The sequence below is a fragment of the Psammomys obesus genome, unplaced genomic scaffold (genome assembly GCF_907164565.1).
Source record: "Psammomys obesus unplaced genomic scaffold, mPsaObe1.curated_primary_1811, whole genome shotgun sequence".
NCBI classification, from domain to species: domain Eukaryota; kingdom Metazoa; phylum Chordata; class Mammalia; order Rodentia; family Muridae; genus Psammomys; species Psammomys obesus.
Window position 1 is genome coordinate 7,488,652 of NW_026596088.1, and position 24,888 is coordinate 7,513,539.

The 24,888-nt window shown below is 40.5% G+C and overlaps 1 protein-coding gene across 1 annotated transcript in view; it reads right to left on the minus strand.

The window, feature by feature from the left end:
* LOC129691537 (phospholipid-transporting ATPase ABCA3-like) overlaps positions 1–24,888 on the minus strand; it is a 92,412-nt gene that overhangs the window by 63,861 nt on the left and 3,663 nt on the right. The window contains exons 3-10 of the mRNA XM_055627699.1: positions 24,250–24,377; positions 21,056–21,215; positions 17,550–17,809; positions 11,885–12,001; positions 11,435–11,552; positions 9,981–10,154; positions 7,370–7,551; positions 3,831–3,962 (exon numbers count right to left, since the gene is read on the minus strand). Of these exons, the coding sequence (XP_055483674.1) occupies positions 3,831–3,962; positions 7,370–7,551; positions 9,981–10,154; positions 11,435–11,552; positions 11,885–12,001; positions 17,550–17,809; positions 21,056–21,215; positions 24,250–24,377 (1,271 nt within the window). The remainder of the gene's footprint in view (positions 1–3,830; positions 3,963–7,369; positions 7,552–9,980; positions 10,155–11,434; positions 11,553–11,884; positions 12,002–17,549; positions 17,810–21,055; positions 21,216–24,249; positions 24,378–24,888) is intronic.

Below are 24,888 nucleotides of genomic sequence, written 5' to 3' on the forward strand. Positions count from 1 at the left end.
CAGTCAGCCCCAGTCAGCCTCAACCAGCCCCTGCCAACTCCAGTCAGCTCCAGTCAGTCAGGTCCAGACAGTCAGCCCCAGTTAGCCCCAGTTAGCCCATCAGTCTTTATCCTGTGTCACAGGATATAGAAAATACCCTTGAGCTTCGCTCACTTGCAGACACTCCGGAGCCCACTCCTTCCACCTAACAGGAACATTAGCGCCTGTGCTCTTATCTCCGCGAGTCATATGACTATCCATCTAGCTACACATTCCAAAATTCCAACCTGAGATATCTCCCTCTGACCCATATACTAAAAATATACTAATCACTAATATAAATAAAAATAAAAATATAATATAATATAATAATATAAATAAAAATATACTAGTCACTAATCCCTGCCCTGCTGATCGGCTCACTCGTTTATTCAGCAGGAAATGGTTGAGAACTTGTGCAGCATGCGTTGTGGAACCTGTTCTGAGTGTAGTCATGAAGAAGGCATACCTGGTACCTTCTTCCATGACAGAAAAAAATTGTAACAGGAGAACAAGAAAATGCATACGTGGATGTACAAATGAATTATTTAATTTTTTTTACTAAACATTAGCCAAAATATGCATCAGTGGAACAAATAGAGAGCCTAACACAATGTTCCTGTCAATTTGGTCAAGATGTTTAACAAAGGGAGAAAGGCAGTTCACCAGTTAGCATCACTGCAAACCCACTTCATGTAAACTGTGCATCTAGCTATGGGCATGGTGCACCTTTCTCCACCCGTGCCTGAAAGAAAATGTGCTCTGAATACGATGGTAAGTTGCATGTTGCCTATTTGTTACCGCAGAGAACATCTAATGTGTTCTGGATTTAAGTGCCTTTGGCTGCGTCTTTCTAAACTTTTTTTTCTGAGTTGTGAACTGTCATTTTCTTTTGATAAATAGCATCTTTTTATTTCAATTTTTATATTAATTAGTTTATTCACTTTGTAGTCCAGCTCCCTCTCTCATCCCCTCCCAATCCTTTCCTCTTTCCCTCCCTCATCTCCTCCCATGTCCCTTCCCAAGTCCACTGATAAGGGAGGTCCTCCTCCTCCCTTTCCCTCTGACCCTAGCCTATCAGGTCTCATCAGGACTGGCTGCATTGTCTTCCTCTGTGGCCTGGTAAGGCTGCTCCTCCCTCAGGGGGAGGTGATCAAAGAGCCAGCCACTGAGTTCATGCCAGAGACAGTCCCTGTTCCCCTTACTAGGAAACTCACTTGGACACTGAGCTGCCCATGGGCTATATCTGTGCAGGAGTTCTAGGTTATCTCCATGCATGGTCCTTGTTTGGAGTATCAGTCTCAGCAAAGACCCCTGAGCCTAGATTTTTTTGGTTCTGTTGTTCTCCTTGTGGAGCTCCTGTCCCCTCCAGGTCTTTCTATCTCCCCCTTCTTTCATAAGATTCCCTACACTCTGCCCAAAGTTTGGCTATGAGCCTCAGCATCTGCTTTGATACACTGCTGGGTAGAGTCCTTCAGAGGCCCTCTGTGGTTGGCTCCTGTCCTGTTCCCTGTTTGCTTCCTCTTTTGATATCCATCCCATTTTGCCTTTCTAAATGAGGACTGATCATCTTACCCAGGGTCCTCCTTCTTGTTTTGCTTGTTTAGGTGTACAGATTTTAATATGTTTATCCTATATTATATGTCTAATATCCACTTGTAAATGAGATAAGTGGCACCTTAAACTAAATAAAAATCCAAATGTGGTCTAAGTCCATTGTGTAAACTCATTTTCATAGCCATATTGGGAAGTTGTTCACACACTGTACAGCAAGCCTGCTTATGTTTTTCACCAAGCACTCTTGCTAAAAGCCTAGACATTAGCTCTTGCCCTGAACCCAGTTCCTTAAAGAACTATCTAAAAAACTTCAACCTGACCTCTTCATTGTTGTGGTACTCATACTTAAGTAAAACAAACAAACAAACAACTCAGATTCTCTCTCACTCTCTCTCCCTCCCTCCTTAGTTATCTCCCTCCCCCCCATATTGTTGATGTTTCAAGCTGAACCTTTCCTAGCACATCTAGAAGATACTATCTAACAGCAGGCATTCTGCTCCTCTGGCTCTTATAATCATTCTGCCCCCTTTTCCACCTGTTCCCTGAGCATCATGTAAAAGATGTAAGGGTTGCATCGTAGTTATACCAATGGGGGTATAACTGCATAGGTTTTAGGCTGGGTAGGACCATTTATTGCAACTGTGTGGGAGATTTATTGCTTTTATCTCTAGACAACTTTCACAGCAGCTTCTGCTACTAGGCAAGCTAGTCCTGCAGAAGGAGGCTTCTAGGCCTGATACAACTTAATTTTTTCAAGTCCTGTGTCAAAATATGTGATATCTTCAGCAATAGGCTCTTACTTTAAAGTTCTGGGGGCCAAGACTGGGCAAGAAGAATTATACTTTTTTCTTTGACAGATGTCTTGGATTTTCTAATTATCCACCTTTAACTCATTTCCATTCTGGTAAGAACATTCTGATTTCAGTTCATGCTGAACAGAGCATTATATGGGTGTATGACATCTTTTTAAAAGTCCTCCACATGCACTTGCTTTCTGCCTTTGTTGAATGCAATGTGCTTATCGGGGCGTATAAATTAATCATGGTCTTCAGTTGTTCATATCCTGACTAGTCTTCTTCTGTGCTCGTGTTGTTAGTATTTTCCTATTTTGTCCTTTAAAATTATTTTCTTTAATATACTATAATCACAATTTTGTTAACGTGTGGCTACTAGTTCTAATATCTATATCAAGTTCCTAAAGAAGCTCTTCTACTGTGCCTGTTTATTGTTGGCTAATGGCCACTATTTTGTGCTTCTTCATGTGTCTACGCAGAGCCCTTTGGGTCCTCAGAGCACTCATGCTAATCTTCTTGGTATCATTCCAATTTTAGTATATGTGCTGCCAAAGCGAGAACCCTCTGTATGCAGCTTTGGGGGAGAGCTCTGGGAAGCCGTGAACCACAGCAACAGCAGAGGTGTGTGCCAGGGAAATTCTGCAGGAAAGCAAAGCTGGAGCGTGGAGAGACAACAGAAAAAGGGCAGAACATATTTTCTTTGCTCTAGTACTGCCATCTTAAGAAAATGGTTGATGTTTGTAAATATCCGAAGAAAACCAGTCAGACACCTGTGTTAACCGATCAAAGCAGAATGTGGGGGCAGCTTATTGTCGAGAAAGGAGCCATAGAGCTGTCCTCACTTTCCCTTAACCCAGGTAAATAGCAGAAATTATTTAAAGGGGTGCATTGCCACAATTATGAAATTAATTATGAAATTAAACATTCAAGTTAAGTTGGAGTAGTTCCTTGGAAGGCAGGGGAAGGGGTTTCCTGAAAACAAAATACATCCTGGCAGATTCAGAAAAGAGTAAATGGCTAACAACATATCTAAAAAGTGAAAAGTGGCCTAACCTCTAACTTGTAAAACAAATCAGGACGTTATTTGTTTAAAAAAAAAAAAAACAGATTAACTATCTAATAAAAGTTCCATCTTGACTCTTCTAATGGAGAATTGTGGAAGACACCATTATTATCTACATAAAGGTAGATCTTATTCTGAAGAAAGGAGAGAAATAACACAAAAAGATGTTGTTTAGAGAGATTTTCGATTTTAGCCCAAGCAAGCCTTAAACTCAAGATTTCACTGCCTCGGTCTCCCAAGGGCTGGGATAACAGGTTTGGCTGCCATGCCCAGCCAACACACGGACTTTTGATTCTCTTATACACACTTCCATTTTATCTTACTGAAGAACTTTTAATTAGCATGGCTGTGGAATTGTGGCCATCCTCTCAAGAAACAGAAACCTGTTGGATAAATACCTTGTACAAATGTTGAATCTGGATGCCAGCCACTAAGCCTTTGGGTTCAGGTTCAAAAAACTCATTTGGGGCTATTTCAGAGACTTCGCTCTCTTCCTCCTTTAAGGCTGGCTCTCCAAACCAGTAGGCTTTCTAAAATAACAACAACAACCAAAATGATGATGATGATGATGATGATGATGATGATGACGACGACGACGACGACGATGATAGAAACTTAAGTGCTCTAACAATTTCAAAGCTCTCTGGCTCATTTCACTCTAGTTTTAAAGGGAGTTTCAATAGGTGACTTTAAGTTATAATGTGCAGCAAAGTTGTCTGTCTGTAAAATGAATTTCTAAGATTATGATCACAGAACACACACCGTGCTTAAAGCTTGTTTTAAAAAGAAAGGCCAGTGAAGTCACCTCAGTGAGAGGTGCTGGCTCATTCCAAGTCAGCTCTTTCTAGCAGGGCTGGTCTACATGCTGTGGGCACCCAAGCACCTTTCACTGAGTCTGTAAGGACAAAGTCATTCTCACAAATACCTTACACTACTTGGCTTTCACTTTAACCAAATGGTCCTTTTCACCAATGTTACACAAGCAATGAAAGGCAAGTCTGTGGCGTCTTGGTGCCAAAACCAAGCAGGACAACACACTGCACTCTGTAGTCCGCCTTCTCTGCCACTTATGTATTTAAGGAGGAAAGCCCACTCCACTTAATGATATATTTGACAAAGCTATTAAGTTTTGATCCTTCAAAAAATGTAGCATCAGCCCTACACAATCCCAACACAGATAGAAAAATGCATTTGGTAAAATTCAGAGTATCGTCATTATAGAAGTCTTCAAAAAATAAAGTATGATAAGAATTTAATCAGCACATTAAATTCTATCTGTTGTAAGGCCACAGCCAACACCATGTCATATGGGGGGAAGCTGACAGCATGACCTCTAACATCTGGAACAAGCGTGTTCATATTTTTAACCATCCTTACTTAACGAGGTAGTGGAAGTCTTAGCCAGGGAAGTTAAGTAAAATAAATAAATAAAAGGCACCCAAACAGGAAAGGAGGAAGCCAGATGATTTCAGTTTGCAGGTAATAAATAAACTGATACATTCAGTGAACTTCACCAGTTAACCTACAGAAATAAATAGATGCTTTTATATACTAAAAAACACATTAGTCAAAATGGAAATCAAGAAAAACAATCCCACTGACAACAGCAGTAGCTACAAAAATGCCTAGAGGTAAATTTCATCAAATAAATTACTTCTATACTAAAAATTACAAAACTCTGAATAAATTAAACAGGATGCTAAAAAGTAAGGCTTGCTGGTCACTGGCCTAACTCCAGGTCCAACGAGAGACCCTGTCTCAAAGGAGTAAGGTGGAGACACATGACATCCTCCACTTGACTGCATACATGCACACAGGTATGTGTCCTAGTACATGTTTGTGTGTGCATGTCCATGCACAAACACAGTATCTGACTACAACATTAGCGTATCTGGTCTTTCACTATGTCGTAAAGCTATGGTATCTAGGATAACACTGGAAAACAACATACACAGATGAACGCAACACAATAGAGAATCCAAACATAAGGTCACATATAGCTGGTTTTTGACCAAGGTAACGAGTATTAGAAACATATTGAATTTTAGAAGTCACTTCAATAAGTATTGCTGAGCAAATTGGATGTCTCTGCACAGAAAGAGATCAAAGGCCAATCCTTCAGCACATATGAGAATCAACACCTAAACCTACTAGGAAGAAAATGGGGCAGTGGTTTTAAGACACCAGCATAGCTGGTGCTTTTTTTATAAGAAGATCCCCAAAGCACAACTACAACAGCAAAATCGGCCCAGTGGAGTCATACCAAGATAAGAAGCATCTGCAAACAGAAGTGATGACACAGTAAAACTTACTTGCGAAGTGGGAGAAAATATTTGTAAACTAGCTGTCCGAAAGGAGTGTTCTCAGAATATATAGGCGACTGAAACTATTCAGTAGTGGGAGAAACAAGCATAACACAATTTCATAGTGTGAAATCTTATGAATAGGTGTTTCTCAAAAGACATACAGAGGGCCAGTAAGTAAAGATTATTCAACATTACAACGAGAGGTACAAATCAACATCACAAGGATATATTATCACACACATTGACATGACTACTAGCATGAAATAAAACACAACAGATGCTGCTGTCTGTGAAGAGAAAGGACAGTCACAATCTACTGGTGAGAATTCAAATTAGCTTATCCATTCTGGAAAACAGCACAGTAGAAGGTCCCCAGAAGAACAAAAGTAGGAACAGCAGCTCACAATGGGGCAGATACCCAGTTGATCTCCCACGTTCACTGCAGCACTGTTCTCAGTAGCTGAGACATAGATTTGATGGGGAAATGGATATAGAAAATGGGGCAAACTCATGAACTGTAATATGGTTGGCCATAAAAGAAGACTGTGCCATTTATTTACCAGGGCATGAATAGCTGGAGGAAAATATTGAGCAAAATAACCCAAATACAGAGAGACATGTATCTCATGTTCCCATGCACCTGTGGAAGCTAAACATGCTAATTACTTGGAAATATGGAATAGTATACAGTTGCTCCAGGCTAAGGAATGGAGGGAGTGAAGGGAATAAATAAAACTTGGAGGGAATATAATATACTGTTCTGAAGCATGGTAGGCTGATTATAACTTACAGTATTAGTGTATCGTCCAAGGAACTAAAGGAGGAATTCAAAGTTTCTCAAAACAAAACAAAACAAAAAAGGATAAAACTTTAAAGAAGTACAAATGGCAATAACCTAATTTGATCAACTATTCGTTATATGTGCGCATTGAATTTTTATACATTTCTTTAACTATGCATTGCCATATCAATTAAAAAAAAGTAAATGTAGACGTGGGCATAATTTTTCCTCTCTGCACTCGGGTCCACAGATATTACCATACGTGCATTCATGTGGAATTTCTTTGCAGAAAATCCTTCCACAAATAGACATGGCAAGGAATGGTGTTAATGCAACAAAGACAAGGCATTGTGGTTAATCTTCATTGTCCATTTAATTGCCTTGAGGTTCACCAGGTACTCAATAAAGCACATTTTTGGGTGTGTCTTTGAGGGGTTTTCCAGAGAGGGATTACTAAGGGGAGGAAACAACATCGATATGGGGAGCAACACCCAGGAACCCAGGCACTGACGGAATGAAGGCGGAGAGAGCAGGATTCCGCCAGACCCCACATCCCAGCTCTGCTTCCCGATTTCTGTGAGGTGAGTAGCTTTGTTCTGTCCCATCTCCTCACTGAGAGGTTCTGTCTCGCCTCAACGCAAAGCGATGTGGCTATGGGAATGTGGACTGAAGCCTAAATGAATTATTTGTTCCTTTAAATTTTCCCTCTCAGGTATTTGTCACAGGAACAGGAAGTCTGGTATCATGGTCTCCACGCAGAGGCTGTTAGAGGTAATCCTGCTTGCTCTTTGAAAACTAGTTACAGAAACACTGGGGGTTCTAAATATCAGGCGTACAGGTAGGTACTCACCTGCAGGAAAAAGTTCCAGGGCTTGGGCACACCATACTTTCCTGGAAAAACAGCATCTATGTACCAGGCCACAAAGCCGAACAGAAAAGCACTAAATATAAACATTCCCATTATGTGGGCCAAAGTCAAGTCATCATCGGCATTTATCTTTGTAGCGAAGTTGTACCACTGAGCGCCCTGCCCTGAAACAAAATGGGAGACAATTACCTCAGGTGTCCAACAATGGCTGAAGCAGACATGTAGGAGACATATAGGTCCCTGTGCTCACAGATAAGCACAAAGAAAACCAGAACTGCTAAACATGCAATGTTGTCTCTTCAAAGGAAAAGATGGATATAACCTGGTTTCCACGCAGAAGGATAGTATTTGATATGGCTGATAGCATGGTGCCCTCTGTGCCATGGCTATGGCCAGGCCACACTGGCTCCCTCGAACCCTTATCTTGAGCCTGTTTATACCAGTCAATCTATAACACCATCATGAGCATTGTTTATCTTGAGCCTGCTTTCTTGCTTAATCTATACACTCTATCTTGGACTATGGAAGATACGACTTACATTTTACAAGAGTTTTGATGTGGTCATGTCTTAACCTTTATTGCGAACATGGAATTCAGTTAATTATCACCAGGAATTGTTCTCAAAATTTTCCATTCAACACCAGCCACTGAGTCTTGTTGAACTGGACTTCCTTCTTGCCTCTAGCATTTCAACATTCTGATGGTCGTGGGGTTTGTAGAGAACCCACCATACCCAGCTGCTTTGAGAGTAAGTAAGCAGGAAATTACACTTGCATTCTGGAGACACATGCTGTCTGTTAGTTTATGACGCCCTCACATTTCGGCTTACATTATTATGCCCACAAGTGCATAATAATGGAAGGAGACTTTTAGCCAAGCCTGATGAAAAGCTACAGTGACATAAACTATCACACAAGATCATAGACTCGTTAAAGCAAAAAACCTGGGGTGGGAGGCAGCAATGTCTCCGTTCTCTAAGGCAAATCTTTATGACAGCAACCAAGACTACATACAAACTTATAGTCATCAGGAAGAAGAAATAAGGTTCAACTTCTGTTCTCCAGGATAGCGTGTAGGGGATTGGAAGTCACCAATGTGTCCAAACAGGTAAAATCTGCACTCATGAGCACAAGAAAAGTGAAAACAAGAGACAGTACACTCTTTAAATGCTATATAACTAGTAACAGGTTCCAAAGGTATCAAAGTGTGTGATATGCCAGATAAAAATTTCAACAGAATAATTTTAAAAGTGGCCAGCAAAAACAAACAGTTAAATGAATTAAGAAAGATAATTGGGGGTACAAATAAGAAATTTAGTAAAGACTCAGATTTGAAAAAGAATCAAAGAAAAATCTTTAAAATTATAAGCTCAGTAAACCAAGTGTAAAAGCCTCAATAATAGAGAGATCCCTTAGAAGAAAGAGTATTTCAGATCTTGAAATACTGCATTCTTGAAAAATGAAAAAGAAACAATGAAGACCAAACACAGCATCTTTGCAATGTCATCAAATGATCAGATGTCTGTCTAATCAACATTCCCAAGGGAGAGGGGCTGCAGGTTGAAGGTAGAGAAGACCTAGTCATTGAGTAACACCCCAAAGCATCCAGATGTTTAACATGGACATTAAGGAACAGGGAACACTCAGAGCAGCAGAAATACATTACCCCAAAATAACCTCTCTGAAACCTTTTATGGCTAGATGTTTAAAAATCCAGAACGAAGAAAAAATACTTCAGCCTACAAGACAGGAGCACCAAGTAACACAAAGAGATAGACTCACTAGAGAAAAGCAGATTTCTTAGAGGAAACACTAGAAGATGGGAGGGAATGGAATGATGAAGTTATCTAAGAAGTAATAGCAATCCTGCTCAGAGCTATGAATACAAAATGAAGTCATTGTGATACCTGCACACCTATGTTTGTTGAGGAGTTACTCACAACAGACAAAAAATATGAAATCAGTTTAGGTGCCTATCACAAATACATAAGGACACGTAGTATCCATTCACAGTGGGATGTTGTTTAGCAAAAAGAAGGATAAGAATCTTCATTTGAAGTAAACTGGGTGGAACTGGAGGTTGTCTTGTAAAGTAAAATGAGCAAGACAGAAATGAAAAAAAAATTTATATTTTGTAATATGTAGAAAAGAGATGACCCGAAAGTACAAAAGAGTCACTCGACAGTAAGAACTATGCAACAGAAATAAGTGAAATAGGATAGGAAATCAAAGGCCATCGAGTCAGGATACACGAAAGCATGGGAATATCACAGTCCTATTGATTTGTATAATTAACATTATATTAAGAATTACCATAAAGATGTGGAAATACATATGCATGCAAATGTAACTACTTAACCTATTACTTGTAATATAGCTTATATATTTTATTTACCATGTACATGTATATGTATAAACAGTATGCACATAAATTATGAACACACATAATCTTTTTATGATAAAGCCTTAGTGCAGGAACACTCAACCCCTTCCTCCGCCCCCTTTACCCACTCTCTCCTCCAACTCTGTAGGTTCTGTCCTTTCCTTCCAGGATGCAAATTGATTCAGCTGCTGTCATAAAGGGAAGGCTCACCTTTCATTTCCATCTTGCATATTAAGTCAGCTCCAAAAGCTAGCGCGGTGTTTGTAATGAGACAAAGAGCTAGCTTCGCACTGAGGCTTGTCCGATCATACGTTGAAATTATGATTAAATATGGAAAGAAAGTGAGAAAATGGAGGAAACCTGCAATAGAAGAGGCCAGAGAAGCTGGAAAGGGAGAAGGAGACGACAGTCAATTGACACAAGCCTCAGCAGCTGGGAGGAAAACTGCAAAAGAGAATTAACAGCTTCTTTAGGTGTACAGATTTTAGTAGGTTTATCCCGTATTGTATGTCTAATATCCATTTATAAGTGAGTATTTACTGTGTGTGTCTTTTTGCTTCTGGGAGACTTCACTCAGGATGATCTTGTCTAGTTCCCACCATTTGCCTGCAAATTTCATGATTTTAATTGCTGAGTAGTATTTCATTGTGTAAATGAACCACAATTTCTGTATCCATTCCTCAACTGAGGAGCAACTGGGTTGTTTCCAGATTCTGGCTAAGCAAGGAGGAAGACCCTGGGTAAGATGCTCAGTCCTCATTCAGAAAGGCAAACGGGATAAACTTTGGAAGATGGAGAAAACAGGGAACAAGACAGGAGCCTACTACAGAGGGTCTCTGAAAGACTCTACCCAGCAGGGTATTAAAGCAGATGTTGAGACTCATAGCCAAAACTTAGGGCACAGTATAGGAATCTTATGAAAGAAGGGGGAGATAAAAAGATCTGGAGGGGACAGGAGATCCACAAGAAGAACAACAGAACCAAAAAAATCAGGTGTCTTTTCTGAGACTGATACTCCAACCAAGGACCATGCATAGAGATAACCTAGAACCCCTGCACAGATGTAGCCCATGGCAGCTCAGTCTCCAAGTGGGTTTCCTAGTAAGGGGAAAAGGAACTGACGTGAACTTGTGAACTCTGTGGCTGGCTCTTTGATCACCACCCCGAGGGGAGGCGTGATGCAGCCTTACCAGGCCACAGAAGAAGACAATGCAGGCAGTCCTGATGAGACCTGATAGGCTAGGGTCAGATGGAAGGGGAGTAGCACCTCCCCTATCAGTGCACTGGGGAAGGGGCATTGCGAAGAGGGAGGAAGGGCCGGATTGGGAGGGGCGGAGGGAGGGGGTTACAGCTAGGATACAAAGTGAATAAACTGTAATTAACAAAAAAAAAAAATTTAAAGATAAACCAACCAACCAACCAAAAAACAAACAAACAAACAAACAAACAAACAAACAAAAAGGGAACTCTTTTGCCTACCTCCACATCCCTGGCATCTTGCACTATGCCCCATAAAGACTTTAATTTAAATGAATAGTATGAGACGACGTTTTCCTGAACTTTATTGAGCGTGAAACGCTGAGGTAGCTTCCACGTGAGAGTCCCTTTCAGTCATGCACAGAATAGAAGTGTGTATGTATTCATGGAAGGCACCTCAGACTCACCTTTATCAAAGAACGTGCTAATCAGGAAGCCAAAGAACATGGAGGAGATGGCAAAACATAGGAAGTAGAAGGCGATGAACAGCGGGTCACTGTGTTGAAAGACTCTCTCGTGTGTAATCTGATGAAAGAATCAGGAAGCTAGTTTAATCACATGCAAAGTGATGGCTGGGGTGGGGGGGCAGGCATGGAAGTGAAGGAAAAATACAGAACCCCAGCCCCAGGGAAATGAGTCATGCCACTCAGAGAGACATTGAAGTCATTGTCCACAGAAGGGTCATTCATCTAGGCCTCTTTTCCACCTTCTGACAGACTACACCTTTTGAACTTTCACAGGAGAGTCAGTGGAAAACACTTTTATTCTTCACAAACCTACAAATGCATGTCTGCCTATACCTCAACTTCGTCATTCTTCTTGAAGCTTCAACATGCTGTAGGCAAATGGATACTTGCCTTGGTAAATAAAATCCCACACAGCAAACAGATGGTAATGAAATACATCAACAAGAAGGTGATGAAATACGAAGCCCAGAGCATAGCATTACTGAGTCCCACCATGAGCTGGTATTCCTGAAGGACAATCAACACAAGCCAAGGGTCATGAAAAACACTTCAAACGCTTCCACACATCTGACCCTACATGGTTTAACCATCACCCCTGCCATTTACACCCAGAGAAATCATAACTCACAATAGTCAAAGGACCTAACTGGATTCAGTCTTGCACCTAGTGAGAGCTATGATTTCAACAGAGAATTCTGGATCCAGATTTTTTTTTCTCTCCTAACAGTGAGTTCTGGTTCTGATATAAGAAACAGTTTTGAAAACTAAAAATTGAAAAGCTAAGATTAACCTGGGCAGTGGTGGCACAGGTCTTTGATCCAAGCACTTGGGAGGTAGAGGCAGGTGGATCTCTGAGTTCCAGGCCAGCCAGGGCTACAAAGAGATCCTGTCTCAAAAAAACAAAAAACAAAAAAACAAAAACAAAAACCAAGCATAAGCAAAGCTAAGATCATTCTTCTTTTCATTATGCTCTGCTTTCAGGAAGCAATAAAGCCCAAAAGTAAACACATTCCAATTCCACCATAGGGCCAAATTTCAGAGAAGGCAGAGGGTACAGGGTAAGTGCTCCAGGCACCTTTTAAGTGGTGCTCCCAGCATCCTTAGTAGTCATGGGGACAAACTCCGGAGCTAGGAGCACTGCGACACAGGCAGAGAAGGAGTTCCAACTGTCAACCAGCAGATTAAGTCATAACCACAGTTAAAAAAAAAAAAAAAAAGGTTACTTGCAAGGATTTTAGGTGAGTAGTATGTCCAGTTTAGTGGGCCTAGATCTGGATTTTTCAACCTAAATACTACTGAGAAAATTTTCTGTGTAGAACATTGTCCTATGTCTTTATGCATATCAAGGTTTCTCAACTTTGATGTGGTTGGTTGACAGTTAAGTTTTTCAGGACACTATGTTGGGCATTACAGGATAGTCAACAGCGTTCCTGGCCTCTACCAACCAGATGGTAGTAACATCTGTTTTAGTCGTGAAAATTCCCTCCAAACATTGCCAAGTGACCATTGAAGCAAAATGTCCCCAAACTGAGAAGTGAAGCTTTAGAATAAATTCTACTGTCATTCCACCTAATAAAAAACTAAAGGAAGAGTTGAGTGTGATGACCTATAATACCAGAATTCATAAAGCAAAGTCAGGAGGATTATGAATTTGACGCCATCATGGGCTATATAGAATGTTCAAGGCTAACCTGATCTACATTTGAGACCCTTTAAAAGAATTGGGAATATAGTTCAATGAAATAGTATGTCCCTGGCAGGTGCAAGGCCCTGGGTTCCATCCCTTGCACTGAAGAAAAGAGCAAGAAAGGACCTCAAAGGATAAATTGTGTCCAGAATACCTAAATACGCCTCAAAATAAAACATAAGCACAGGAATGCAAGATTATCAAGTATATGATAAAGTAACCACCACAATGTCTGGAATTCAATTAAAAATTACCATGTATCATAAACAGTCTCCAAGGTGGCTTCGTCACTTGTGCCTTCTGGTGTTCAGATTCTTTTCTTGTTAATTCTCTTTGGTGTAAAAAAAAAAAGTTACACAACTTGTTTTAGTCAATGGAATGTGGCAAGGGTGATGAACTGTGTGCCTATAATTACATTACACCCCATAATGCCAGCTGATGCACTTCGAGATTTTCAGTCGCTGTGGCCAACAGCAGAGAAGAAACTAAAAATCTCCATCCTGGGACTTTAAGGAGCTGAATTCTATCCACAGCCATAAGATCTAAGAGGTGACTCTTTCCTCACCATAGGTCAAACAGGAGAACAACACTGGCTGACACCGAGAGCTACACCTGAATCCAGGTCAAGGAGAATACAAGATGGTAAGTGTGTGTCATTTGTTAAGTGGCAGTGATTTCATATGGCAAAGGAGAACTAGGACCCATTATGAGACAATATACAAATTAGGAACTGGAAGATAAAGACCTTGTGCTTTATTACAAGTCAAGTAAAATATAATGAATAAAGAGCAACTTGCCATAAAGGCACACTGACAGCATCGCCTTCAGACAAGAAATAAAGGAGGAAGTCTCCAAGTGCTATTATCCAGTATAACATAATTATTATCTGGGATAACATAGTTATTGTCTGGTAGAATGTAATCATTATCCTGAATAACATAATTGTAGTCACAAGAGTTCATGGATGTTGCCACATTCCATTTGTTGAAACAAGTTGTACAGATGACAGCTACATGGAATATGAATGACCACCTAATGCAGAAGAATCATTATTACGCAGTTCTACCTAAGTTCAAAAGCGAGCACTCACGTGGGCTTTGACACATTAAAGTGTCAATAGCCTTTGGGAATAAAGACAACGTAATGATTTGAAAGGGATAAGAACACAAACTGAATTTGATCAGTTGTTTTTGTTTTGTTTTGTTTTGTCTTAAGGAAGGCACAAAGTTATTTGAACATGGAAGTCAGGGTCCCTACTGGCCTGGAACTGATTGTATAGATCAGGATGGCCTTGAACTCATGGTGATCCACCTGCCTCTGCATCAACTGCTGAGATTAAAGGCATGCATCAGCATGCCTAGCAATGTAAATATTTTAAATTAAATAAAACAAAATGAATAGTCACTTAAACTATCCAGTTTAAGTGTCTATAAAATTAAATAAACTGGCTGTTTCAACCGGTAGTTTAAAATAGATTTGAAAAAGATTATTCACCAGCTAGGGAAGAAGGAAAAAGGTTTTGCAGTGAAAAAAATTAAAAAATGGTTCAAACTGATCCATTTTCGCTGAGGAGCAAGGGATTAAGCATCTTCCCTAGGGTCTTTCTTGTTGTTTAGCTTCTTTAGAACTAGATTTTAGTATGTTTATCCTGTATTATATGTCTAATAACCACTTATGGGTGAGTATATACCATGTGTGTCTTTCTATTTCTGGATTACCTCACTTAAGATGATCTTTTCTAGGCCTCTAAGACACTCTACTGATCGAGGTATCAAAGCAGAGGCTGAAACTCATAGCCAACCTTTGGGCAAAATGCAGGGAATCTTATGAAAGAAGGGGGAGATGGAAAGATCTGGAGGGGACAGGAGCTCCAAAAAAGAGACCAACAGAGCCAAAAAAAAAAAAAAAAAAAAATTGAGCCTTGCTTAGCTTTTTTAGGTGTACAGATTTTAGTATATGTTTATCCTATATTATATTTCTAATATCCACTTATAAGTGAGTATATACCATATGTGTCTTTCTGCTTCTGGGAGACCTCACTCAGGATGATCTTTTCTAGTTCCCACCATTTGCCTGCAAATTTCATGAACTCCTTAGCTGGCTCTTTGATCACCTCCCCCTGACAGGGGAGCAGCCTTGCCAGGCCACAGAGGAAGACAATACAACTAGTCCTGATGAGACCTGATAGGCTAGGGTCAGATGGAAGGGGAGGAGGACCTCTTCCTATAAATGGACTTGGGGAGGGGCATGGGAGAAGAGGGAAGGAGGAAGGATTGGGAGGGGAAGAGGGAGGGAGCTACAGGTGGGATACAAAGTGAATAAATTGTAATAAATTATAATAATAAGAAGAAAATACAAAAGAAAGAAAGAGAGAGAGGGAGGGAGGGAGGAAGGAAAGAAAGAGAAAGGAAGAAAGAAAGAAAGAAAGAAAGAAAGAAAGAAAGAAGGAAGGAAGGAAGGAAGGAAGGAAGGAAGGAAGGAAGGAAGGAAGAAAGAAAGAAAGAAAGAAAGAAAGAAAGAAAGAAAGAAAGAAAGAAAGAAAGAAAGAAAGAAAGAAAGAAAGAAAGAAAAAGAAAGAAAGAAAGAAAAAGAAAGAAAGAGGCTTAACGCAACCTGGACATCATTTGACAAACATCTCCAAAAGCCTTAGTAACAACCTGATCAGTGGGAAAATGCTTGAAAGAAGTGTGGGTAAATTTCAGAACTGTGAAGTCAATCATGGACACATCCATTTCTACCGATTTCTACCTCCTAAATGTAACTCCGCGCATCATTCCCTGTCCCTACACACTAAGCTGACTTGGCCCAGTCTTTCCTGCCTTTTCCCTGGCCTGCCAAAAGGACCTTAAATTTACCTTCTTATCTTTAGTCTTGCCTAAATGGCTGAGCTTTGTCAGCAGATCATGACCCATGGACCAGTTCATCTCATGGGTCATTTCAGTATAACCTGAAACCTGAGAGTGGTTTTCGCATTTTTAAATGATAAGGAAACAGAGGAGAAGGTGTGAGGGTGACGCGTGCCACCCCGGGTGTAGTTACTGTCTTTCGCCTTGCCTTCAAGCGAGCCGGTCCTCCGCACCGCTCTCCACCAGCCTGTTCCCAGCACCTTCCTCTGGCTGTGTCTACCTATTGAACCACATTGTTCTCCACTGCTCAGGACAAGCAACGCCGTCACGGCAACAAACGCGCATGAGCGAGTGTCTCTGTCGTTGGATTTACGCCCAGGAGCGGTGTGGTGAGGGCCGGTGGTCGGTCCAAGGTTTTGAGGGACCTCCGCGCTGATTACTATAGTGGCTGCACCAGTTTGCACGCCACCAGGAATGACTGTGTTCTTCCCCACAACCACGGCAGCATTCCTTCTCCCTAGCTTTTGTCTGCCATTCTGACCGGCGTAAGAAAATTCTCAAAGGAGTTTTAATTGAATTTCTCTGATAACCACGGATGTTGAACATTAAAGAGGAAAATTCGAGCCGTTTCTATTTCATCTTTTGGGAACTCTGCTCTTTTAAAGAAAAAAAATCGGGCTGTTTTCTTGATGTTTAATTTTTTTGAGTTCTTTACGTATTCTGGATACTAACCAATGGGCAGCTGGTAAACATCCACTTGGGTAATTAACATATTACATATTAACTCACATCTTCACTAAATTTTGTGTAAATAATGTGTAAGCAGAGAGTCTGTCTTCTCTTTTTTTTTTTGCTACCAGTTGTAGAATGATTAATAGACTGATGTAGATACTTTTAAAAATAATATCTCATTTAACTACCCTAATAACCACAAAAGTAGCTATTATGGTTTTCAGTTTACATCTGTGGAAGCAGAAGGTGATCACAGAGTTAGCCACTGATAAAGCCAGACTTTAAACAGAAAGCCCATCAGAGTCCTTGGGAAAAGGGAGGAAACTAGTAAGTGTCAAAGTAATAAATGGGCAAATGAGTGCTTTCACAACTTTCTGACCTGGTAGCCAATGTTGTTGATAATACAGTCTTGATTTACTTCATACTGAAGATGATCTCAAAGGACGTAGCAATTAAAATATATTTTAAATTGTATAATTCAAGACCTCTTCTGATTATTTCTTTGTTGCTCATAGACATGTGTTATTCCATAGACATTGGGGGGGGGGGCATTACTATTTGACTTATTTTCATAGTCTTTTCTTAAAGTAGTCGTTTAGTCAAATCAAGAACTTATTTTTAAAAAAACTCAGAAAAGTTGATCAGTGATCATGCATACTACAGCCAGCCCATATTTGCATGATGCCCCAACAGGATATCTATCTAACAGTAACAAGTGTTCAGAAGTCACCCAACCCTCTGCAAATGTCTATTCTACTGGCCCACAATACTACAAATAAAATAAAATTACCTTCAGTCTCTTTTCCTTTTCCATCATAATGGTGCCAACAATGGAAAGCGTCATTTGAGTAAATGTAAATAAAATTGACCAAGGAAACATAGCAATGAAAGTCCACAAGAAGCTGTCATGAATATAAGCAGGGTATGGGAATCTCCTCGCATAAATGGTGGCTTCATCAAATATGTCTTCAGCTGCTCTGCCAGTATGATACACCATGATGGCCTTATCTACAGAATGCTGAACAGTAAGAAATCCTTCTCTGATGTATCCTAAATGAAAAACACACACACACACACGCACTGTCAGGTTCAAGATACTGACATATAACCAGGCAGATGACAGTAGCAACGCAGAACTTCTTACAAAACAATTTCACAAATAGCTATTGTGATTTGGGACATATTTAATGAAAATCTTACTGCTGCCTTCACAGAATTAAAATATTGCATGAAAATAATACCATAACCTTTTGTAGATAAGCTTTCTTTATCAGCCAAACTAAATGATAATTTTAAACTATTAGACAAATCTCCTGTTCTGAATCTGTTCCCTTTGAAAGTTGCTACACCGAAACCTGGTAGTTGGTATATTTTAAAGAGGCAAGGCCTGTTAGAAGTGGTTGAGTCATAAGTACCCTACCCTCATGAATGGAACTCTCTTAAAAGGGATAAAAGGGAGTGGCTTAGTCCTTTTTTGCCCCTTCTCCCACTGCTATGTGATGAAACAACCAGTCTTCCCTCCAGCGGATGGAGCAAAGAGCTACCCCTTAGGAAGCACACGGCAAGCCCTTACCAAAGGTCTAGTCTGTTGGCGCTGGACACCTAGGCTTCCTAGCTTTCAAAACTATGAGAATCAACTCTCTGTTTTTTTCAAATTATTGGCATTGTGGCATTTTGTTTTATTACCATGGAAATGAGTAAGATAGTTGTACCCACTGGGATATGAGTTAGGAAGGAATCTTTAAAGAAAAGGTGAACCCATTTACATATAACACCAGAAAATAATAAAGTCAATATAGACCCATCCAAGGATATGAAAAAGCCTATATCCCCAAAACTGAAAAAAACAATGAGAAGATAAAGGCAACACAAGTAAATGAAAAGAGGTCTCCTGTTTATGGGGTAGGATAATGAATACTGTTTAAAGGTCGTGCCCAAAGAAATCTACAGACTCAATGAAAATCTATATAGAGCCTCAACAGACATGATTAGTAACCACACATTCTACAGAAAGAAGACCAAAGCAGGAGGCACTACACGCACTGATTTAAAAACTTAGCTAAAGATATTGTAACCAAAAAGATTAGATCATAGACTACATGCAGAGACATGTAGACAGTAGTGTATCCATAGTTAATAAACACGGTAGTGTGCACTTTAAGAAAAAAACCATTGAAGGTAAACATCATGTTTGAAATTCACCTTTCAAATTCATGGAGCAAGACTGGGCATGGTGGTGCACACTTTTAATCCCAGCACTTGGGAAGCAGAGGCAGGCGGTGAGTTGAACTCTGTGAGTTCAAGGCCACTTCGGCCTACACAGCAAGTTCCAGGCCAGCCAAACAGAAAACAAAACCTCATGTGGCAAATTCTGCTCTACTCCCCTCACCCACTGCATTTCTCAGCCTGTCTAGGTGCAGCTGCTTTTTGGATATGGTCTGCTGTCTCGTGGGCTTCATCTGCTGAAAACTGGAGCCCCACTGTGGCAATGTGGAGGTAGTGGTGGGAGCCTCCTAGGAGAGGAATGGGCCATGACCAACATCAGAGCAGGCTAACACTGATTTTATGGTGTGGACAGGTCTGGTGGGTGTGAACTCCTGTGAGCCTCATTATAAAAGTGGTAAGCCAGACTCCTCACTGCTGCCTTGCCCTTGATCACCTGCATGACTCTTCAGAATAGACTCACTCCCTTTCTGCTTCTCTACAGTGTTGCTGCGCAGCAGGGAGAGGAGGAAAACAGGAAGAAAGACTGTGGCCATACTGTTTAGACGGCAAATGTCTCAGTCACGTGACACAGAACAGAATAATGCTGAAGTCCCAATAATTGGTAAATAGGACTTTGGTGCTGATGGGGGGCTAAGACTTCTCTCCTCCCTTTGTCAGGTTAAAAAATGGTCCAAGGTGTTTAGCATGTAGAATAGCATCTAAGCAAAGCAAAGCAAACAAACAGGTCAGCTGACTCCTGCCTGGCACAATGGAGTAACCGCTCACAAAAGCAATTTCAAATTTCATACCAATTTAAAATATTAGTTTACCACACATGTCCTTTTGCATTTGCAAGTTGTCTGGTTTTTCCCTATTTTAAAAGGAAAAAAAGAAAAAGAAACTCTTTCCAAAAGTTGCTTTTTTAATCTGGGGATGGTGGTGCACACCTGTGATCCTAACACTTGGGAGCATTAGGCAGGAAGAACACCCCAAGTTTGAGGACAGCCTAGGCTGTATAATGAGCTTAAGGCCAGCCTGGGCTACATAGTCAGACGTTATCCAAAGACCCTAGTAACAATGACGACGACGACAACAACGATGATGATGATGATGATGAATGTTTCATCTGTTTTTATATGACCATAACTACAGTTTTGTTAATCTACTTTTATTCCACCCAATAATATGGTGTTTTCTATTATGTTCTTTAGGATGCAGTGTATTGATTTCAAAAGAGGATAGACTTATTTTAACCTTACAGTTAGAAAAATATTGTAAGTGATTTTGATGAGGACACTACACAATCTTTTCAACTCTAAAGTGACAGTCTCTCAGATATCCGCAGATATCTACATATATTTTTCTGTAGTCTCATTTCTATATTCATGGGTCATTGCTTATCAATTTGTAAATATTTCAATAGCCACACCAACTTGTCAAGCCTATATATTATTTGCAAGCTGCTTCTCTGTGTGTGTTCACGTGTGCAAAATTTTTTGCAGACATCGATGGCTGACCTCACCAAGAATCCTCCTCTCTCCTTGTCTGCCTCACTTATTTGAGGCAGGGTCTCTCAGGCAGCCTGGAGCTCCTGACTTTGGCTCTGGCTTCTGGGCAGTGAGCCTCAGTGATATGCCTGTGCTCATCTCCAACACTGGGGTTATGGGTGTGCCCTTACCAACTTTTTCATGGCTGATGGGTTCTAGACTCGGGGTCTCATACTTGCGCAACAAAACAGGAACCTCACCTGCTGAGCCACCTCCCCAGCTCAAACTGATACATTCTGAACAATGTGCTTGTTTAGATGATTAGAGAGAAAGAGAGAGTAGAGAGAGGCAAAAGTTATCAACTGACACCATAGAAATGCAGGTACAAGAAAATGAATTCAAGATATGAAGAAAAATAGTAACAGATTTCGGATATATTCAGTTTTTTGTTTGTTAATTAAAAATAAAAATGAAACGATAATGAACCATAATGAATGAATAAATTAACTTGTTCCTGCGGAGGAAAAAAATAATAAAGGCCATTCTAAACAACTGCCTATACACAGGAAAAGAAACAAAGCAAGTGCACTTAGGATCTGCTAACCAGGGTTTCCCCCATCATCTTCCAAGATGTTCCGGGGTCCTAGGGAAGGCACAGATGGGAAGAGAATTGATGTGTTCCAGTTCTTTTCTTCCTGGTCCTCAGACATCTCGAACGGACTTTCAGGATCATAGAGACGACCAAACCGCAAGTTATATTTTACCTAGAACAAGAAGTCAAAGGAAAACATGTTAGACTCGTGATCCTTGAAAAGCAAAGATTAGCAGTGTTAGAAAAACTGTGCTGTTTTTTAAAATAATTATTTTTGTTGTTGTTGTGGGGACAGAAGAGTAATTTGAGATTGTAGATGATAAGAATTACAGCCTCGTTGTGACACAGAGCAAGGAAGGTGCTGCATAAGCTATAACCACAGTGGAAATGTAAAGTGATCTGAATTTCATGGGTACCTTTCCTTTCACCTTCATGACCTTCTGCTTTGGAATTGCAAAGGAGCAGTAAGGGAACAATAATAAAAATAAATTTTATTTTCAGTGATGGCTATCATTGAAGCTGTGATTTTTTTTTTTTTTTAAATCCGATCATTGTTCTGCCTATTGATTAGACATTAAAAAAGAATCTACCAGAGAGCTTGGGAAGATGGCTCAGAGGTTAAGATCACTTGTCTCTCCTTGCAGAAGGTCTGTATTCAGTTCCCAGTGCCCACATGGCCGCTCACAACCATCCGTAACTCTGGTCTCCGGAGGAGGTCTGATGTCCTCTTCTGAGCTCCTTGGGACACAGGTACACATGCCATGCACATATACGCACACAGGCAAAACATTCATACACATAAATCATTTTTAAAATCTACTAGAGAGGGTAGGGAGAAGGCCCAGTCAGTTAAGTACCCATCCCACAAGCGTGAGGAGCTGAGTCCATGTCCCAAGATCTGCATCAAGGCCTGGTGGCATGGGCCTGAGGTCACACAGAATCAAAAATGGATGAGAAAAGGACACTGTAGACAACTGTATACTTCTGGGGCCCAGCCCTGGTGAGGTCAAGGCCAGAAGAAGGGTGGATGCAAGAGCAGTAATGGAGTCCTAGGGATCGGGGGGTTTTACGTCCTGACTGGGTTCATCTTTATTTACACAGAACTTAGCAGGCAGGAATACATGCATGATGTTTCAAAACATAGATCATGTTATTTTTGTCCTCGGACCCAACTTCTTCTTGGTCATAACTTTTATCGTCATTGATAAACCATGACATAACAGAATTATCTCTTACAATCAGTCTTCCTCATCAGTCTTCCAACATTTAACAGTACTGCAGTTTCAAGGGCATATTTTGCCACAAATGACAGACTGTTCTCATGAAAGAAAACACCCCAGCCAGAATGTCATGCCCCAAGCAGTGTATTGTCAATTTTTAATAAGTTGATAATACTTTTTATTATCAACTAATAAAAAGTGCAAATTGTCATTAGGCCTGGGAACGTCTTCAGGACAAAGCTGCTGCAGTTATTATTCAATTTCTGCTATAATACAATGTTTATATTTTATATATTTGTGGAATTTATTTAAATGTCTGATCTTGGTATTCCTTTCTTTCTTGGCCATATGACACCACAGTGGCCCTGTATTGAGTTAACTTTTTCTAAGAAAGATGGGGTCTTAATATTTTATTCTTTTATCATTCTTTGCCCGTCTCTAATAAGAAGAGGCTTTTATTTTGATGCACTGCCAACTTCTCTAGCCTCCTGAATATTGTTTACATTTCTAAGTTTACTTTGTTCTTATTACCCTGTTCCTAAGTAAGTGCAGGGGCAGACATGCCAAGAGTATCTTTGAGTCAGAGCCTCATGAGGATGTCTCTGGCACAATTATTTGAGTCACAGTCTCCAGGGTGTAAGGAACACCTTCAAGTAGGCCCAGATGATGATATCTCCCTAACGACAGGAGGGGTAGTATGGTCAGGACAATCCTAGGAAAGCTGAGAAGCAGTACTCCTGGAATAAGATTATAAATGATTCATAAGAAAATTTCCATCAATCCAATATCTCCAAGTTGTACTAATAATAACCCCCCCAAACATGTGACACATAGAGATCAAGGCCAAAAGAGTGGGAGACTGCACCACAGCGATTGCGTCACTTGGCTCAGCTGTGCTGGATCTCTGTCAGGCAGCTGTGCTGGCTTCATGACTTTTGCTGTTCCCATTAGATATGGCTGTGCCAGTATACCAGAAAAGAGCACTTAGATCAGATATAACTAAGTCAAAAGTCACAGAAAGAGCACACCATGCATCGTGGCCCATACCTGTAGTTCCCTGTACTTGAGAAGTAGAGGCAGAAGGATCAAAGTTCAAGATTATGCACAGATCATACAGTGAGGCCCTGCCTCAAAATATTATAAAAAGAGATAGACATTGAATAATTATAAACAAACCGATGTGTCGAGAGAGTACAGTAACTGTAAATACTTATGCAGCTAACATCAAAGGATCCATATGCACACGGGTACACTAAAGGATGTAGAGAGAGAGCTTAAGCTTTATTGCAATTGAGATTGAAGGCTTTAATGACCCCACTTTGAACAATGGACTGATCATTCAGTGAGAAAATTAGTAAGAAAACACTAGACTTCAAGAACACACTGAACGTGTAGGTAAACCAAGTAGACATACGACACTTCATCCCCACATAACTCACACTCTTCACAAGCCCGTGTGGCTCGTTCTGCAGAACACTGGACTGTGAGGCACGTCTTAGTAAGTGTGACGATTAAGACAGTGTAGGGCACTGTTTCTGATCACAATAGCAAGGAAACTGGAGATCGATAGGGGGAAGAATCTTAGAACTTAAGGCTAAACAGCATGTCCCTCAAATACAACAATCAGAGGAAAAACTAAAGGGGAGGGCAGGGAGAACAGCTCGGTTACCAAAGTGCCTGTTACACAAGAATGAGGTCCTGCATTAAATACCCAGAAATCATGGGGAGCCAGTGGTACCCACACATGTAATCCTGTAGTGAGATAGTAGCAGATTCTCTTGTGGGCCAGTTAGCCTGGTGTGCTGTACATACTAACAAACAAGAGACCCTGTCTCAAGGTGGAAGACAAGGATCAGCACCAAAGCTGTCTTCTGACCTCTACACTTGAACATCAGGACTCTACACGCACACACACACACACACACACACACACACTGACATGAACACTCCCATGTGTACACACACACATAGATAAAATGTTCTCACCTGAAGTGGCAGGCGCTCACTGCTCGTTTTGAACGTGTGATCAAACACAATGGCAGCCAGCACATTCGCAGACTTCTTTCCGTACTTAATGTATTTCTCAAAAGATTCTTCTGAAGAAAAGCCTCGAACTGTAAGGAGAAAAGTCCACGTTACCCACATAAACATGCAAGGTCTAGTGCTCATTTTTCATGGCACCGTGAAAAAAAAAAAAGAAAAAAAGCCTTGTCACATCAGTGAAAATTCCAAACAGGTACTGCTTAACCAAAGACACTCAGACCATCTAATTACATACTTGGAGCATGAAAAATAAAAGTAAATTCCTAATACCTTATACAGAAGTGCATAAACCAATAAATAAATAAATAAAGCTCTTTTTCCATAAGATAACAGAAAGACTGTATTCATGATTTTGGAGAAAGTAAAAGTGTTTAAATAGATTAAAAAAAGAAAATAAAAGAAAATGGCCTATAATTCAGTGGCAGAGCACTTGCCTGACACACAAAGCCCTAAGTAGTCTCTAGTTCTCTCTCTGTCTCTGTTTGTTTCTCTCTCTGTCTCTCTCTCTCTCTGTCTCTCTCTCTCTCTCTCTCTCACACACACACACACACACACACACACACACACACACACACACACACA